At 41.4% G+C, this 19,263-nt stretch overlaps 1 protein-coding gene and 1 long non-coding RNA gene across 21 annotated transcripts in view; one reads left to right on the top strand and one right to left on the bottom strand.

Annotated features, from left to right (window-relative positions):
* The window catches only part of LAMA2 (laminin subunit alpha 2), a 352,990-nt gene that overhangs the window by 182,139 nt on the left and 151,588 nt on the right, over positions 1-19,263 (top strand). For 11 of the 19 annotated variants that reach the window (XM_083434694.1, XM_083434692.1, XM_083434689.1 and 8 more), the window contains exons 14-17: positions 2,448-2,659; positions 8,074-8,185; positions 12,831-12,884; positions 13,448-13,561. In XM_083434694.1, the coding sequence (XP_083290820.1) occupies positions 2,448-2,659; positions 8,074-8,185; positions 12,831-12,884; positions 13,448-13,561 (492 nt within the window). The remainder of the gene's footprint in view (positions 1-2,447; positions 2,660-8,073; positions 8,186-12,830; positions 12,885-13,447; positions 13,562-19,263) is intronic. The other 8 variants (XM_083434696.1, XM_083434695.1, XM_083434693.1 and 5 more) reach the window with 1 other exon arrangement.
* LOC310675046 lies at positions 15,795-19,226 on the bottom strand. Of its 2 annotated transcripts, none has more exons than XR_014509884.1 (4): positions 18,942-19,226; positions 17,782-17,845; positions 16,449-16,639; positions 15,795-15,986 (listed from the first exon to the last, which is right to left on the bottom strand). It is a non-coding gene; the product is annotated as an uncharacterized lncRNA (long non-coding RNA). The 2 variants fall into 2 exon arrangements; XR_014509885.1 differs by having other exon boundaries at positions 16,449-16,506.

Genomic DNA, 19,263 nt, shown 5'->3' with positions numbered 1-19,263 from the left:
GTGGCACACAGTCAGCAGACCTCCTATGGCTAAAAGAAGAAGCTAGCAATAAGACCCTTCCCTAAGATGCTTACATTCCGATCTAAATTTCGTTGGTGAGGAAGACAAGCAGTGAAGGAGAATAAAGGGGGATGAGTCAAAGAGCAACAGGATGGATATATGGAAATGAAGCTGCTTATCCTAAGTTTTTGTTTGGGGTGATGAAGACTAAAAGCCAAAGAGGCAGGGAACTTTCCCTCCCACCCTCTCAAGGGCTGCATTTCTTTGGAGAAAGGAATTGAAAGCCACATACCCCAAAATGACCAGGGCCAAGAGAGAGAGAGACCAACCAACTGAGGGAACACTGGTCACACTCACCCACAATTCACACAAATCAAATATGTGTTTGTGTGTTCAGACCCAGAAACCTCCCTCCTAAATAGAGACACATTTGACTCAAATTTTAGTTTAGTTTTTTGGCAGAATTTAGGCCACAACTTTATTGATTACAGAAAAGTGAGTGGTTGCATAGGCTCTGATTCGGCTAGCTCCCTACACCCTTGCAGGTAGCGCCGACCCAGAGCTCTATCATAAGTCAGCCAAGGGTGAACACCCGAGGAAGGTGAAAAGCCTGTGAACAGACTTTATTCACTACCCAGATGCTCCCCTGGACTCAGGCACAGGTGCAACCCCTTTTGGGGGGTTGGCCAAACCAAGTTGAGTCCCTGGATTCCTTTAACAAATACTCTTCACATAGGGATGGCGAGACCGTTCTCCCATCCCTATCACATGAACCAGTGCCTATCCACAACCTTACAAGTTGTGACGAATTGCTATGCGGCAGGCGAAACAAAAATGGGGAAATTCCTGCCATGCCCCTGTCCCAACGACAGACAACACACGACGGTATAGCAAGGTCAATCGCAAAAGGCCCTAAAATTAGGGAGAGGTGGGCAGGTGTTCTGATGCACGAGCCAAAAGAGGAAGCTCTGGGTCACGTGCATGGGTATATATATAGGTCCCTCAATCCATTTAGTCTGCGCCCCATTGGCCAGATTGAAACCCAGCATCAAGGGACCTACCACTCGGGTGTTGTGGCTATCCAAAGGCCCCCCCCAAAACCAAGGTCAGTCTCCAGATCTCACCGCAACACGTGCCCTCTTTGAGGGAGGACAAGTTTTAATATAACATACACATTGCACACCATAGTAACGTAACCACACACCTTTAACATGCAAACACAATCACACATTGAGCATCACACACACACACACACACACACACACACATACACACACACCCCACTGTATAGTGCCAGTCATCTGTTTCTGGGTCATCTGAGCAGTAGAATGGGATTGTCAGGAGGGGCGATTGAAACTCTTGTCCTGCAAGATCTCTTCCCCTCCCCCTCTGCCTTCCGGTCAAGCTGATTGGGGAAACAGCTAAGCAGCAGCAGCAAATAAGAGGATGATCCTTAGATTCCTGCATTGCAGGGAGCTGGACTAGAAGACCCTTGGGATCCCTTCCAACTCTATGATACAGTACTATGATTCCTTTGGGAGCTGCAGCTTCCAGGTTCTCTACATCTTGAGTTGGTAGCTCCCAATGGAACCATTGCCCCTCAAAGTGATATAACCCTTCATGAAGCTTTAAGCAGTGGCTGAAAGGGGAGGTGCAGGGAGCATTCGAATCTCCTTTGATGCTGGCAACACACTACCCATCTCCCCATTCAACTGCCTCTTGAAGCTGGAGGACAGCATTTTTGCAACCCCATTTGGACTGCCACCAAATCAGGGAGGGCAGACCCCAAGAGAGACTGACACACTGTTCAGAACAGCTATGGCCACTGCTTTCCCACCTTTGGCTTAACTCAATGGTAATAAATATCGCAGGAGATGTAATCTAGTGCAGAGCTAGGCATCCTTAGGTACCATTAGCAGTGTGTAGGATGATGCTCAAAGACTTGCCGTGAATTTATTTCATTATTAAGTTCATCCCAAAGGAGCGCAGAGCAGCGATGTAATTATGAAGAAAGACAATTACAAAAAAGAGCCCATTTTTTTCCAGTGAAAAATTCTTCTGGATAAGTTGTTTAGGATCGTAGTCTAAATAGAATAATTAAGCTGACTGGAATATGCACTGTGTAGGCAGGTTGCACTATTTTATTGCTGCATTTATTTCTATTGTAAAGTTGATAATGGGCAGCATAATTCTAGAATTTTTCCCCATGAAAATGCACAGCTGTGACATCAGTTACCAACATATTTTCAAAATTTTGCATGCATTACCTTGTTCCCTCATTATCCAGATTTCCACACCAGTGAAAATATCAAATTCCAGAGAGTGCATCACGTGTATGAAAATTGCCTGGTAGCATATGCCAAAGTGCTGTGCTCTCTATAAATATGTGGCATTGTGTGTCACTTCTTTAAAATGTTTTCATCCTTAACATTTATAATAATTACTAGGGAAGTGGCTTGAGAATCAGCACGTCGCAGGAGGGAATTCACTTGAACCCGTTTGAAGAGCACACTGAAGAAGTGTTGTTGAAGCACGACTTATTTCTGCTGCATGGCACTGACTATCCGGTCAGCAAAAGGGAATTCATGTCTGTGTTGGCAAATATAAAGAGTCTCCTTATAAGAGCCACATACAGCTATGGGATGAATGCCATCTACAGGTAATCATTGAAACAGCATTTTGTTCTGTCTGCAGTTCTATTAAGCAGGTTGATCATCATTTCCCCCAGCAGCATCTTCATTTAATTAAGCTGGAAAACCATTGAGCTTGGACACAGATTTCTATTTTATTAAGAGCCCCAATAAACTTTGGTTTATTCTGAATCCTCCCTATTTCCCCTTCTGATTTAGTTGAGATTCTTGCATTATTGGGACTAGATGACCCTCGGGGTCTTTTTTGGCTCTACGATTCTGGCTCTATGATTCTATGAAACATTTGGATCATGCTTCCTTTCACTACTGTACTTGCCCATCCTGTTGTGATGCACACACCTGTGTCAAAAACCCCTATTGCTAGGACAGCCCACTGTACTAAATGTGCTAATCCTAACTTCCTAAATATGCTAAAGCTAAGATCTGGCAATCTTTCACACTGAATACAGTTTCCTTACCATTTCATGTCTCCTTGACTTTACGCAGCCGTTGTTTGTTCTGTTTCTTTGTTCACCCCACCTGAGTCTTTAACTGCTGTATCTCTTCAACCTTGAGTCATCTCAAGGTCTTTGATCTCTGTCAGCTCAGCCTGTGCTCTGCGTTTTTCTTTTGTACCTGGAACTTGCTTTTCAAACACTTACGCTGTTTGAACTCTTCCTTATCTTTCAAATTCCTCCTCAGAAATAATGCATTTTCAGACCTGTTCTACCTCTTGACCTTATTCCGTAACTAGCTGTAAGCTATAAGCCTGTAAATACAGCCAGCTTGAAATCTCATGCAAGGCAAATCATCCCAAACTGGCAAACCCAAGCAGTGCAAGACTTGAAGAATCCCTGGAATACTACCTGACGTTGCCCAAAGAGTTGCAACGAGTGGTTTCACTGCTCTTACACCTTCCCCTTTGTTATAGTTGCACATATGGTGGGAAATACTGTCTGGAATGTCCTCCTTGCCCTATGCAGCAATAGCATCACAGCTTTAGAGGAGCATCTCCAGCCTGGGCTTATTTTGTGGGCTTAATTTGCAATGTTTATTTCTATTTACATACATAGATAATTTCATTTGTATGCCGCCTTTCCACAGTCCAAACTATGCCCAAGGCAGCTCACAACATGAAAAAATACACAATTACAACATAAGAAAAACAGTCATAAACAATAAATAAATAAAACATCAAAAAATACACAACCAGACTGAACGATCGCCACGTAAATCATACTAAAATCTAAAATAAAGATATAATATCTTTAAAAATAATTTAAAAAATCAATAGCAACAAAAACTCCTAAACAATACCCCAGACCAAGTGTTTGATCAGCTGCCTCAGCTTCTGCAGCTGGAGTCAGTCAGAGCCCTGTTCTCACTGGCAAGGTGGGAAAATGCCTGCAAGGCAGGGAGTAGGTCATCCAGGACTCACAGTTTCTGAACCACTTGATTGTAAAAAGAACCTCTAAATGGTTTACTCAAAAGGAACCATTGATGCAATAATAGTGCATTAGTGATGGATTTATACTGGACCATGGAGACACCATAGTTTTTCTACAAAGCTTCCCCAATGTTATACTATCGTTGCTATATGGAGGAGCACTCTTGCACAGTGACAGCAGGACAAAAATAGAGTGGGAAATTTGTGGTATAAAAAGTTGCAGGATTTTGGCAGGCTATTATGACATATGTACAGATTGGAAGTGAAGCATTTCCCCCTTTTCCCATTTTGTGTCTTTCCTTTATTCAGCTGTGCACTGCAAGTCCTCCACATTTTTCTGTTTACACCTGTAGGATGAACCATACACAGTGGATCTATTATACATTGCAGCCCTGTGCAGAATGTTTGAAGCAGATACAGATAAATAGATGGAGGAAAGTAGGATCATGCCTGCTGACTTCCCCTCCACCTTCTGTTTGCATATATCCTGACACCTGTAGGATCCATAGAACAGATCTTTACCCTCCATTTTTTCAGTGTAGCCCATGCAATTGGAGCCTATGTATTTATTTTTTTACAATATTTATAGCCCATTCTTCACTGAATGTTTTTAGTTGCAGAGCAGGAAACAAAGTAAAAGAATAAACAGAGAAAAACAACAGACAGCAGTTACAACTTAACAATTGTATGATAAGGTAAACAAGCAAAACTGCTAAAGTTAATATTTAACCAATTTAATATTTAATCCAATTAAACAAATACCCAGGTAAAAACAAACAATACATTCCAACAGATTGATGCAGATTAAACAACCAGTGGTTTTAGCAACAATTCCCACATCATTTTTCACTTACGGCAGTCCATTCCCCCCCTCTCTGTGTCTCACACAAAGAGGGCCACATTCCTTGCCAGTAAACTCTCGCTCTGTGGCTTTTGAGTAACTTAAGATCATTCACCCTTCTCTGCAAACCATCCAGGCTCTCACCCTTGTTGCACACAAGCACCCACAGCAAGAAATTCCCATCCCTTATTCACAGCAGCAACAGAGTAAAATAAAAGTGGGGTAGCAAGAAGGTGCAGCTGGTGTTTCTCTTCCCTTCCCAGTCCTGAGGAAGCTCATGGGCCTCAAGGTCAGTGGGGCTGCCGGGTGGAGATAAATGTGCAGATAGATTTTCTGGTCTCTCCCATCTCTCTTTTCCTCACCAGCTGGCACAGACAGTGTTCAAGTTGCTCCAGAGCCTGCACATCCAGATGTATGCATGTAGACCCCTGCTCAGACAGGGACTCTAATGCACGACATTGGTGTGGAAACAGCAAGCACAGAGTACACACAGCCCTTTGTGTATTCACCGCTACCCACTCCAAGTGCCTGCACAGGGCTAGTAATATGCCAAAGCAGATGGCAGGATATAAAAAAAGAAAGGAGTTCCCAACTCAGTATGGGCAATTGGCTTGGCATTCCTTCATATTTCTTGTTGCACTATCAACATGGAAGTGCTGTAGCAGATGTTCACATCTATCTCCTCCTTGGTGCATCCTAGCTACAATCACTATGGCAGATAACTACTTCTCCTTCATAAAGTATACTAGAAATCTGCAGAGACGGTGTATTAAGTAAGCAAACCAATATTGTTAGAGCTGTTACAAGGGTAGAAAAGAAGGTGCCCTACTCTTATTGCCACCGTGCTTTTTCTGTGACCTGCATATTTCCTGGCTCAGTAGCAGTCCAGTAGTGACTGGAACAATAAACTTCCTGGCGCTTTCATGAAAAGCTGCAGCAATGATGACTTAAGCCCCATGTGGAACGAAGAAGTGCAATAGGCCAGTACACATGTAGCCAATATTCAGATTTCAGTACATCATGAAAGCTAGTCAGAGAATACAACTGTGGAATAATGTTGCGTGAAATGCAAACCGTGCAACCCAGAGGCTTCCCAGCAGCATTATATGGGGGCGGTGATTTCTTTTTTCTTTTAATCTCAAGCTACTACAATTAATATAATAGCAGATCGTAAACTCTGCAGCTATTGCTCCAAATGCTGCATCTCTTTTAATCTTGTTTGCATTTGCAAGTCAACAGTGTCTGCCACACTAGCAGTCATATTAAATATTTGGTCTGGAAACTCAAATTTCTCAAGTGTCTCCAAGATCCTGTGTCCCATTACTGCCAACATTATGTACTTTAATGTCTTCAGCATGGCACAGAGGAAAAGAAATTACTACATTGAAGTGGGGAAAAATTGCACTGCTGGTTGTTTTTTTCAATGAGTAAAAACTGTTAAACACATTAAAATACCATTTACCAAATAGCAGAACCTAATGAAAATTGAAACTGTTCAGTGAATACAAATGTGGAATAATACTGAGTGAAATGTTCTGTGTGTAACGGTTTCTCATTGTTCCAAATTATATCACATAGCACTGGAAGAGACGATCTGTGGTTCAATAGGCAAATGGGATAATAAGACCACTGGCAAATTTTGTTGTGTTTATAATAGGCTTTAAATTCTTTTGATTTACTCTTTGCCTTTAAGAATCTTACTAGTACTTTGCTAGATTTGTTTCCCCTTACTTTCAGTGCAGCTCCACAATGAGATTTCAACATAAAAACAAAATCAGAAAGATGAAAACGATTGATTCCGCACCCCCACCCCACCCCCGGGAAATTCTTACCCACTGTCACAGAGTAGTCCTAATAACCACATAACAAAAGCACAGAAAAGCGCAAAGCAGCCCTAGTGGTAGTCATTGTAAAGTTCCAAAGCAGAACATTACAGATACAGATGGGGGAACAAATGTGATTCAGTTCACATTTAAAGGTAAACCTACCTAGTTTGCACATCCCAAAGCAACGTATTAACCAAAACACAGTCATTCTTTAGCAATGTAGTTCTCTCTCCCAAGTAATGTAAACAACAATGAATGAACAATATTGATCAGGACTGTGCAGGGGTCATGGCAAGAATGGCCCATGCCTCCTAGCCGACCAGGGACTTAATGGCCATGGGAGAAATACTCATGGCTTCCCATATGTGTTGCAAGGCTTCAATAGTAAAATCTGGACCTGTGTCATTGCATACTAACATGTAGCATCAGATTAGATGGTGCCACAATGGCACATCTCATGAGCAAGACTCCCACCTCGGGCCTCAGACAAGCTCTTTGCAGGCCTGCTATTGATAATTGGTTGATGGGCATGAGAGAAAAATAAGGGCTTCCTGGCAGTAGCTCCACCTTTGCAGAATACTGTTCCTGTTGAGGTATGCCTCACCTCTTTTCGTTATCAACCTTCAAATGGGCTACAAAGACACAGGTGTTTGGAACCACTTATACCTAAAGGACAGTATTGTGCTGCTGCTCTGATGTGTGTTGATACTGCCATTAATATAGCTGGCCTCACTGTCTTTTTCATTGTTATTCCTATTGATATTTTATGGCATTTATGGTTAAATTCAGATTTTGATTGTATATCTTGTGTTTTCAGCTGGGAGTCACTTTGTGAGGGCTGGGCCCTAAAAGGTAGCTTTTCTAAAAAATGTATGAAATTAATAAATCTATGCAGTATGTTAAGAATTCATACAGATGTTAAGAAGTCATGTATGCTTGGTGAATGCAATTAAGGATTTCAGTGCTTTAAAGTTGGAAAAGAGGATTTCATGGTGACAGTTCCACAGCTCTGGGTTTTGACAAGCAGCCTGCTTCTGTGTGTGTCTGCGATGGATGTAAAAATACATAACTTGCAAGCTAAGCACAGTCCCCCAGCTGCTGATCCACTTGTTGTGACAGCTTTCTAATGTGGGCTTGCCACAGTCTAAACATGAATGATATCAAGCAAGAAGAGATAGAGGCGGTGAATAGAAAGACCCATCTCATTTTTAGCAAACAACTCCCCCACCACACTATCTGGTCTGGGAAACATTACAGGATTGATGTTTCTTTCACAGGTAAATAGTAATCTTCCTCTCTCTCTCTCTCTCTCTCATTTTTGCACTCTAGGTTGAGTGATGTCAGCCTGGAAGCAGCTGATCACTTTTCAAGTGGACAAAAATATGCATCTGCTGTGGAGGTTTGCCAGTGTCCTCCAGGATATTCTGGTACCTCCTGTGAAGTGAGTATCTCATTGAACAGATCCAGCTCCACTTCAGAGAAATGTCTGAAATGTTCAAACCAATTCATGGAAAGTGAGTGGATAGACAAACAGCAAGTAACATCTCTTTCTGGCAATCCCACAAAACAATCCTATGTGTGCATACTGGAAGCAAGCCTCACCGTGTTAAGTGAATCTCAAGTAAATCTGTGTGGAATTGCAGATCCGCCTTTTATTTTAGTTTGAATTGCACGGGGGGACGACGTCCTTTCTTCCATTCAGTTGTGTTTCATTCTTGTGTTTTTTTAATCACCCCCTAGCCTCATTTTTGCATCCCATGATTGGGGAAGCCCTCTTCTATTTAAAACTCAGAGCAACCATGGTGGCCCCGGGCCAAATTATGACAACTGCACAAGTTAGGGATTTATTTATTTTTAATCCTTTCACTCCTGCTGAAAATCTCCCACCCACTTCCCTGCTATTATTTGTCCAAAATCTGCTTCAGTAAGATATTAAAACATTTTGGAACTTTTCTTACTCTAGTCCCTTACACTTGCAAAGAAAGAAACATTGCTTTTGATACTTTCCTAAGTGACTGTTTAAAACAATAATTTCTGTATCATGTACACATAAGAGAGAATTTTGTTATCAACAGTTTCCCCTTGGCTTGATCGCTTCTTTATCAGCCATTATAGTTACAGAAACTTGACACATTCAATCAAAGTATGTGTCATGCTTGAGTATTACAAAGCAAAATGACATCTTTGTGCTTGATCTGATATGCAGCCCTTTCCCCACAGTTTGGTGTGATTGCCTTTCCCCCATTCCGCTTTTTCTGGGATGCATGCTTCATTGGTTTCGAGGGTGCAGTTTTGTTGAAGGTTATAAATGTAACATTCCCATATTTCAGCACTTTCACCAAAATGCTATCAGCATATTCTCAAAGTAAGTGTACATATGCTTAACTAACTCATAGAGGCATTGCTCACGGTGGAATGCAAAATCCTTCACAACCATGCCTCTAAGGAAGCACTTTAAAACACAAAGATGTTCGGTTTCACAAGACTATAAACAATATGCCATTTATACAGGCACTCTAGGCATTGACTTGTCAGCTCTCTTTTCCTTGAATGTGTGCCATGATTTTATATATTTCATTTAGGACTTAGAGCCTTGATTCATAGTAAACGTTTTCACTTGTTCCTCCTATTAGAAATAATAATATAGAAAGAAAAGAAGAGGCAGCTCATAAAGGCTGGCAAGGGATTTGTGGGTTTTGTCGTTGTTCAGAACCTTGTTTCACCAGAAATGACAGTGTGGGGAAAGAAATTAATCTGTACACCATGGGCAAGGATGGCCCTCTTGTATGTTCTGCTTTGAAAAACAAACAAACAGCAACACTATTGCCTGTCTCAAGGGCATTATTTTTATGTGCTTCCCATTATAGGACAAACAACAAGATCATTGAAAAGCATTCCCTAGTCATACGAAACCTGACAGCTTTTGAAATGCATTTGTGGTGTACAAATGCCATGGAGAGACAACAGAATGAAACAATATGTTCTTTTAATTTCTGTTGTTCTCTCACATCCTGTTCTACCTTTGATCTGAGGAGTAGCATATCCTGGCTTCTTGTCCACAGCCAAGCAATTTGGCTCACTATTGAAATATCTACTGCTTACCTTGACTGTCTTCTGAAGCTCTGACTCATGCATTGAGAAGTTTCCACCTTGACCTTCATCAGCCTCTGTCCTTCTTTGTAATTAAAGTTTATCCTGCCCTGTATTGAAAACCTTAGATAGATGCTCCCTCTGTAGAGTCTCTAACTGGAATCAAATACAAATTACTAAATATAAACAAAAATGGAAGCCACATACAGATTGTCTAATGCATTGAAGTCGATGCAAAGCACTGCACATAGTAGTGCCAAATTTGAATGGGACTTCACAAGGTTCGACATGCAGCTGATTGTTGGGTTTTCAGAAGGCCCTTTCAAAGCGCAATCTTATTGAAAAATAATGGATGGAATTCTGTGCCATGCAATGGTGATCATCCTGTCATCACAAGCATTGCAGCTTCCCCCTCCCCCACCCCGACTGTTCTGGGGGTTCTCCTGACTGCACCCTGAGGCAATTTCAGGAGGCCTTGTGGGAGGGGAAGGGACAAACCCCTGTCACACCAGTGGCATTGCACAAGACTTGTGCTGACAGGACTCACTGGATGAATCCCACCCATAGGGACATAAACTGGAATTTTTTTGTTCACTTTTATACCAGCTTCCAGCAAAGAATCTTGGGGTTTTTTTGTGAAGCTATTGAAAATCATCTGTTAAAATTCCCAAATATCTGCCAAATAAGAAAAGCCACTCCCATCCCCATGATTCCCTGGGGCTTGACAGTTAAGCAAGCTTTAATTCTGTTCTATTGAGATGCTGCATGACTGATCTTCTAAATTCCAATGTTCCATACTTGATCCTGCTCACTATTTCGAGGTGAGGAGATATGGGATTTTATGTTGGTGTTGCATACTTCATAACATACAATCCATTGTAAGGCTGGGACTTTTCTACCAAACAAATAATTTTTACATTTGGTCTTCAGAACTACTCTGTGCCCTTTATAGAATGCCAGTGAAGAAATAATGATTTTATTGAATTCATTTCTTGCATGCATTTCTTAAGAGCATCCTGCTTGCAATTTGAACTGGGCGAGATAATAAGGTGTTGCTTCCTTGCCTGACCTTCAATGGCAACATGTCTTTTGATTAAGAGGAGAAGCTTGCAGATACTGAAGAATCTTTGAATTGTTCAAGGGAGGACAGAAGTTCAAAAGAAAGGGAATAAATAAACAAATTCTTTAAAATACTTTTGGCTGCTTTCTTTCATGCTGTCATGGAAGTTCCCTTGTCAAAAGAAAACATAACTAGTCATACCATGCTTGCTGTTGAGCAAATATTTATGTTCTTCTCTCTGGGTGTATTTTAACAAAACGAGAGGGGGCCTGAAAGAGGTGTATAAGATTATGCATGTTGCCAAGGCAAATGATCAGGGCAGACAAAAAAAAATGGCTTCCTCACACAGTGCATTGTTAAACTCTGGAACTGGCTCCCATAGAAAGCAGTGGTGGCCACCAACTTGGAAGTCTTCAAATGAGGATTAGACAAATTCATAGAGGATAAGTACTAGTCATGATGGCTATGTTATGCCCCTGAACACTAATTTCTGGGAATCATGTGAAGAGTGCTGTTGCACTTGGATTCTGCTTGTGAGCTTCCCATAGGCCTCTGGTTGGCATTGTGAAAAGAGAATGTTGGACTAGATGGGCTTTTGGCCTGACATGTTCTTATGAGCTATAGCCCTTCCCCTTGAATTCAGAACCATACAATGATTTTTAAAATATATGGCAGGTTAGGACTGCTGCCTGGCATTTTATTCTGAAGAGCAAGCACAACAGTCAGGGTTTTGCTAATAAATCACACCTACAAGATGTCACCTCCACTATGAAATACCCATTGATAAAAATAAAGTACACTGAATTACCACTGCTAAAAGTATATGTCAAAAAGTATGTTCTGAGATGACCCATTCTGAGATGACAGCTATCACTACATGTATAAAGAATTAACTTCTTGTATGAGGACCCACATACATATGGAGAGATATAAAATTTCTGGAAATATTGAAGCCAAGTGGTAAGGATGAGGAACAATTTTGAAATTTGTGCAAATATATGCAATTCTTACTTTCTTATCAAGCCTAAACTTATTTTACGGCTTTAACAACATTAAGAGTATCATTTATTTCTTAGACTGTGAAATGTACTATTTAGCATGTCTGCGACATTTGAAACTATAAATGCCTTAGTTTGTATGCCGGATTTACCCAATGTGGTCCACTTCCTATTGTGGGTCCTGGTTAGAGCTCAGTTCTCACCCAGTCAATCTCTTTTTCTGAGGGTTTGGCACCCGCACTAATTACTTTCCATTTTTTCGCCCCATCTGCCATCCTCTGAGTAGGCAGGGCAATTTGCCAGCCAGTAGTACAGAATATGCCATAGTAATTTGAGCAGTTCTAGCTGGTGGCGCAGAAGGTGCTGTGTTGCACACCTGCCATCCATCTCCTGCTTACTGAGAGGGAGAGATAACATAGCAAAGCATCAGGATGTAGATTATGAGGGCACAATCCCCTTTGTCCCTTACTGCTTTGAGGGAAGATGTGAAAAGGTTGACCATAAAGGGGAGGGGGGGTGGCAGACCAACAGAGAACAGAAACAGGATGCTTGTTTCTGGTATCACCAAACTGAGGAAAGGCTTTCTCTATTACTCCAATGGTCTGGGGAAAATTTAAGCAAGAGGCATGTAGCATTTGCATGTGGTTGTAATGTGCATGCACATTCCCAGCAATGTGGAGGCAGCTCCCATCTCACTAGGCCTGTGATGCATGCTTTCTTTTCTACCTTGCCTTCTGCTTCTCATTAATCTTTGACCAATATAACTCACGTGGTATTTCAGCTATGATTTGCAGTGTCAATAAAAGATCCTGTCTTTTCTCACTTGTCTCCTTTCCCCACTTTCTTTCAGTAACTTGTCTTCTAACTATTTTCATTCTGTAAATCTTGGTATGTGAAGCTGTCTTACTTTCCACTCTTCATTTCTCTTACCTTTTCAGAAGAAAGAGCAAGCTAATGCCTCCTTTAGTCTTATACCTGCCTATTCGGTTAAGGTCAGTTTTTCACAGACATCATGTCAGGAACATAGGTTTTCGAGAGGTGTTTTAGCACTTGGGTCTTTATTGCTTATCATGGTGGTTTTCAAACACTGGGACACCTTGAGGGGCATAGAACTCCTGGAAAGGGGGTGCCAAGTTACAGGGAGCCTTCCCACCTGCCCCAACAAGACAAACATGGGCAACTTGAATGTCCTCTAGTGAAAGGTCATCATTGAAACTTTGAATGATTTTGTAATTGCCCCATTATTCTTGCTCAGTAACATGTGGTATGTCCCTGTCTCCCAGTAATTGTGTTTCGCTAGAAATTATTTGTGGGGATATTTTGTTGGAGAGATGCTGTTTTATTCCTTTTTCTAATACTACGGTTGGATTGGGCCACCCCACAGACCTTTGCACACAGCAACAGCCTGAGTGCAACATTCTCTGCCATAGAACAAGTCGGTGCTGGGTTTGGAGGAGGCAGAATGACATATTAAGCTCCTTTATTTTTGTCAAATGTGCTCCTGCACTACTTCTTCGTTTTTTAAAATATATTCTCAATGTTTCATCTCCTGCAGTCTTGTCAGCCAAGGCACAGGCGAGTCAATGGCACCATCATTGGCGGAATCTGCAGGCCGTGCACATGTTTTGGTCACGCAGAGTCCTGCGATGATATCACCGGAGAATGCCTGGTAAGTGCTGACTGACAGCGCTGAGATCAGCTCAGTATACCAACGCAATTGAATTAACTACCTTAGGGACTATGAGTACTTAAGGAAAGAAGCAGTGATTTGACAGGAGAGATCTTTATATTGAACTGCTTCTGAAGTTAAACAATCTCTTGGTAACATGATAAAGTAGCTACTGAAAATAAGGGCAAACCAAAAGGGTTCTTTACATTACCTGGAGAGCAACAGGTCCTGCAGAAAGCAGCGAAGAGAATATCGCAACAAACTTTGCAATGCACAATGATCTACCCCTGGTAACCTCTGTTGTGGGTTTACTTTACACACAGAATAGTAGTAACTGAATAGTAAGTTTCGTTATTGTGTGACATGCAATAATGTTGGTCAAGGGGGAGAAGTGTAAATATTGCAAAAATTATGAAGAAATAATGTGATTGGGGAGGGCGCATGTTTTGAATAAGATGGAAAGGTGCTTTCCCCTGATGGAATGCATATATTTGGGATAGCTGCCTACTAATTCAGCAATTTTAGTGCATTTATTACCCAGAATAATCATGCCCAGTGTGCCACTGTTTCCAGCCTGCTCAGTAGCTATTTCGAATGGGTGAATTACGCTGAATAGACTGTTCTGATTAACTCAAGGGCATTTTAGTTTTATATTGTCTGACATGGCATGAAGCTTGAAACAACATTTCTCATTTCATTAGTCTTGCAGAAATGCAATTTGAGCCACTGCCAATTTAGTAGGATATCATACTCCAGATTCCCTGCAGAATTCAAACCAACTCTGCATTGTGTATATTTTTAAGTGTTCCTCCCTTCTTTTTGATTTTCCCAAGGAAAAGCTTCAGGGAAAAATCTAAATGAAAATCCAGGGTTTTTACAATGCAATTTGGCATTTTAAATTATCACTGGCCTTTCTGTTTTCCTCCGTACATGGTGTTTAATTGCTCTCCAATTCTGAACAAGATAGCTTAAATTGGTGGATTTTTCAAATTGCTTTTTCATGAATAAATGCCCAAAATGGCTCTCGCATTAATCCCGTGCTCAGTCTTAAGACGTACTTAGAAAAGAAAACATGCCATGATAACTTTATTTTGAAATACTTCACGTAAATCTAGTGGGGGGAGGAAATCACCTGACAGAAATTGATCTGTTTTCCTCACCAGCCTTCAGAGAACCTATTTCATTGCTTTTTCATGATTTCAGTCTTCTAATGCTAATGTCTAATGAAATTAGTTAAGGTTTACAGCAAAACCAGCTGGTGGTGTGGAACTGTGTGCTTCAGGCAGCAAATCAACAATTCCATTTCTGTAATAGTACATGAGTGAAAAGAATTCTAGAGCCATTTGCTGAACTTGCTCGCTATCAGGGATGGGAAACTAACCTGGCTCCTTTCAGGCAACTTTGACAGGCAGGCAGGGCTGCCCACTTGGCAAGCACCTGATGTCACATGGCGTCAGGTGATTCAGACTGTAACCTGAAACTACAAAGAAAAAATCAAAACACACTGTTAAGCATGCACCTGATACTTCGTTTGCAGTCCCAGTTTGAATTTGGTACTATAGGGCAACAGAAAACAGTGCCCAATTGAAAAAGCACTGTGCTTCAGTTTTGCCTGCCCAATTCCTGACATCATATTAGGCCAGATGATGGTTAGAGGTAGACGTGCTTAGATCAATGTCAGGGCACAAGGTCTAATTGCACCCAGAGGCCTGGGATTTCCCTCCTTTGTTCTTATTAAAATAAACTAACAGCCCTACTAGAAAAATTAACCAATAAAGTGAACTGACACGGGGACAAATAGAAGAAGACACCTTCACCCCAGTATGGCTCCCCTTTATCACATACACAGCCCAACAAGACAATGACAAAAACCCACCAGCAGCATACAAATCAATATGGCTAACCTGATCCAAAACACCCACCCACCCCACTCACACATGATAACAAAGATCACCACAGCCAACCACAAATGAATAATCACACCCTAGGCCAACTCCAACCTCTCTCACCACCAAAGGAACACAAGCGAACAGCAATGAACCTGCACAAGCAACGCTGACACCAAACCCCACATATAGTAAGTGAAATAGAAACATTGCCACCTGACCCCACTCTCACCCATCTCTCCCCCCTCCACCTCTTTCTCCCTTTTCTTCCTAATGTCTCAACAAATGAAAATGATTTGTCAAAATGTTACATGGGGGGGAAAACACGAGAGAGAGACATTACACACTTTTGTAAATCAACAAAATCTTTAATATAAAATAAAATAAGAATAAACTAACAGCCATTCATTCTCCCTTGTTGTTGTCCTAGGGGTTTGAGGTGAAAGCAGTCACACTTCCTTGCGCTTCCACCAACAGAGTGACTTAGTGCAAGTTCACACATTGGCCTCAACCCAGTGAAAGTTCCTCATGACTAAGTCCTGTTGAGACAAATGTGACTTGAGTTAGTTGTGTCTCAGTGGGGTTTACAATGCAATCCCATGCATGTCTTTTCAGATCTGAGTCCCACTGAATTCACTGGGGCTTATACATGGATGTAGGAATTGCAGGCTTAGTCATAACTGGATTAGAGCTTGTATGCTCTTTTTAGGGGTTCGCTTATTTTGTATGCCTACATCTAGAAACGATATGCAATAAACACATGGTTAGAAATGCTGATATCCTGTATGATCGCAAACCGGTGTTTACTGCCAAGTGATGTGAGAGGAAGCACTTCAAGAAGCAGGCAGAAATGTTTAGAAGAATTTAATCTTGGAGAAAGTTGCAGCCCTAGTACTGGTTATCTGTAATGTTATATGGCAGATATACAACATTACTGAGAAGTCGAGGGCAAAAATACATCCCTGGAAACAATAACATGTAGCATCTCCTAATCTCTCTACCTTTATCCTGTCCTGTCTCTGCTCTTCACTGCAGCAGCTAAGCTTGTCCTATATCATCCTGTAGAGACAAAGTGCACAGAAACAAATTCTTCAAAATCTGTTTGGGGATTTTGCCTTGACTGTAAGTGAAGTAGGATTGGTTGATACCCAAGCAGGCTGTTAAATGCTGCAATTCAATTTGGATCGCAAGCCTTTTGAAGTGAGAGAGAGAGAGAGAGAGAGAGAGAGAGAAGTTTGAGTGCTGAAAGGAGAGGCATGTTTCACATCAAAGGGTTTCCTTCCCCCCTATTGAAATGTACTGAGCCTTTTGGCCTTCTCATTACTATTCATGGTATGTTTTTTTTGCCCCCAGTAATACAACAGACAATTTAGGCAGCTAATTTACGAATATGTTACTTCTTTTGACTCTTCCTTAGCTTTGAAATTTACTTGAAAAGAAGTTGAAATGTGTTTCTTTGACTTATAATAAGAGCTCAGCTCAATGGCTTTATCCTATGTCTGAGTGTGGAGGGGGGGGGGAAATCACTTACACACCCGTGGAAGGCGGTGCCTATTACATTCACATGGCTACTGTGATGTTACACAGATGATAAATAGCTCAAGTTGTAAACAAAGAGAAGTTCTATTTTGTCATGTTGCAGACACACTGTTTGTGTGTCCATAGGTTTGTATCCAAAGGTAAAGGTAAAAGTACCCCTGACCATTAGGTCCAGTCGCGGACGACTCTGGGGTTGCGCGCTCATCTCATTCTATAGGTCGAGGGAGTCAGCGTCTGCAGACAGCTTCCGGTCATGTGGCCAGCATGACTAAGCCGCTTCTGGTGAACCAGAGCAGCACACGGAAACGGCGTTTACCTTTCTGCCAGAGCAGTACCTATTTATCTACTTGCACTTTGATGTGCTTTTCAAACTGCTAAGTGGGCAAGAGCTGCGACCGAACAACGGGAACTCACCCTGTCACGGGGATTCAAACTGCCGACCTTCTGATTGGCAAGCCATAGGCTCTGTAGTTTAGACCACAGCGCCACCCACCTCCTTGTATCCAAAGTTAGTCATACTCAGATCAGATCGATAATGACCATGAGTAACTTAAGCCCATTAATTTCAATGGGCCTACTCTGAGTATAACTTAATTGGATGCAATCCATGGGGTTGAGATTCACAAAACCTTGCTAAAATATTTAGTGGTTTTAATCTTGTTATGCAGCAGAGATGAAGTAGAAGGCACTCCTGTAGTTTTTAGAGAGTTCAAAATAATCACACCACAATAGTGATGTCCAGTTCAGATGTCATGCTTTCTAATTGCCACACTATGGTTTAGCAGCTGAGGGTACCTGGCAGAATGGTGTACTCCTCTTCTTTCCTGTCAGCCTTGTGTGCTCCTTCTCACTCACTTTCCTAGTTAGAGATAATGTTAGTTCACTCATTGTGACATTTGAATAAAAGTAACCATAGTTACAGTTATGGATATGTGACATCTTCCCCTCTACAGTATTTCCACAGAGGTTTCTGTTTTGCCTTCCCACCCTCTTTTATCTTTGGGAAGTGCAGAGTATTTCAGATATCCTTGGTTTTCTCAACAATGTCAATTCCTTTAGGCTTCTTTGTTGTTGTTTTACTTAAAATAGTTGCACTAATGGATGCACCTGTTGTAGCAATAGTTGGCACATGTGTGTTGTGCTACTTTTGGGTGTGCATCTGAATACTCTTCAGATTATAGCACTGGCAGTCATTTGCAGTTGGATGTGTATTTTGATCAAACATCCGGTATCTTCATATAACTTGCACAAGAGTCTGTGCATCTAGCCACTGTTTGTTATTGTCCCTACAGCTCTCTCCCCAGACAGTAAGTCAGATAGAATCATATGTAACGAAGATATGGGATAAAAAAAATCTTCATAGGAAATTAAACTACTGGATTGTTGTGACACCCCCTAATTTCTGGTAAAGCTTAGTTACTGTGGACTAGGAAAGTGTATGTGGAGGGGGTTGCATTGGTAGAGAAGGAACGGCAAAATTATGACGTCAACACCAAAGAGTGGTTCATTGATCAGCCCTCATGACATCTGAACTGGGCCGGAAACTTCAGAAGGAATCACATTCATGTTCCCTTACATAAGAAATCACTTAAAGAATTGTTGTGAAAGGAAATGAGAGAAGCTTGAGGAGAACCAATATAGAACCAATATAGAAACAACATGGTTTCTGTATTCTAATATTACTAGAATAATGTGACTGGATATACTTGCCAGTGTAACTTGATAGTATGAAGCATGTGTGCACCAGCAATATTGTGAAATGCAGCTTTCCAGTATTTGAATTTTAATTTAGAGGATTATCATGGTGCAAGCTTTTAACAGAACGCATCCACACATATCTCTTCTCACATAAATCCCTGCTAAGAGGCTTTTTTAGGTTTGTAAGTAATGATGTGTGAAGTGGGTAATAGACATTTCATGTTTGACCACTCCTGTAACAGATATCAAAATCCTACCTGTCTTCACTTTGCATATTTGATTTATGGAAAGCCAGATTCTTTGGAAGCACTTGGCTGATTATTACACAGTGGGCTGGTTCTCCTATAAGCCATGGTTTAGTACTCCAGGGATGAGCCTTGGTGAACTAGAGTGAAGCATCAGGCTTGCATACTCCCCTCATCCCCCGCCGTCTCAATCTTTGTCCTACATGGCTGGCAGTTCAACTTCAAACTTGGCTTAGTATTATTTGTGAACCAAGATTCCTGTCTTGGTACAAACAATAGTTAGTTAAACAACTCAGCTTCATAGCTCACAGTTTGAAGTTCTCCTCCTGGCTGT

Source organism: Podarcis tiliguerta (assembly GCF_965153285.1).
Source record: "Podarcis tiliguerta genome assembly, chromosome: 3".
Taxonomy (NCBI): Eukaryota; Metazoa; Chordata; class Lepidosauria; order Squamata; family Lacertidae; genus Podarcis; species Podarcis tiliguerta.
Note: the sequence above shows the minus strand (reverse complement) of the source record. Positions and strands in the feature narration are given on the sequence as shown.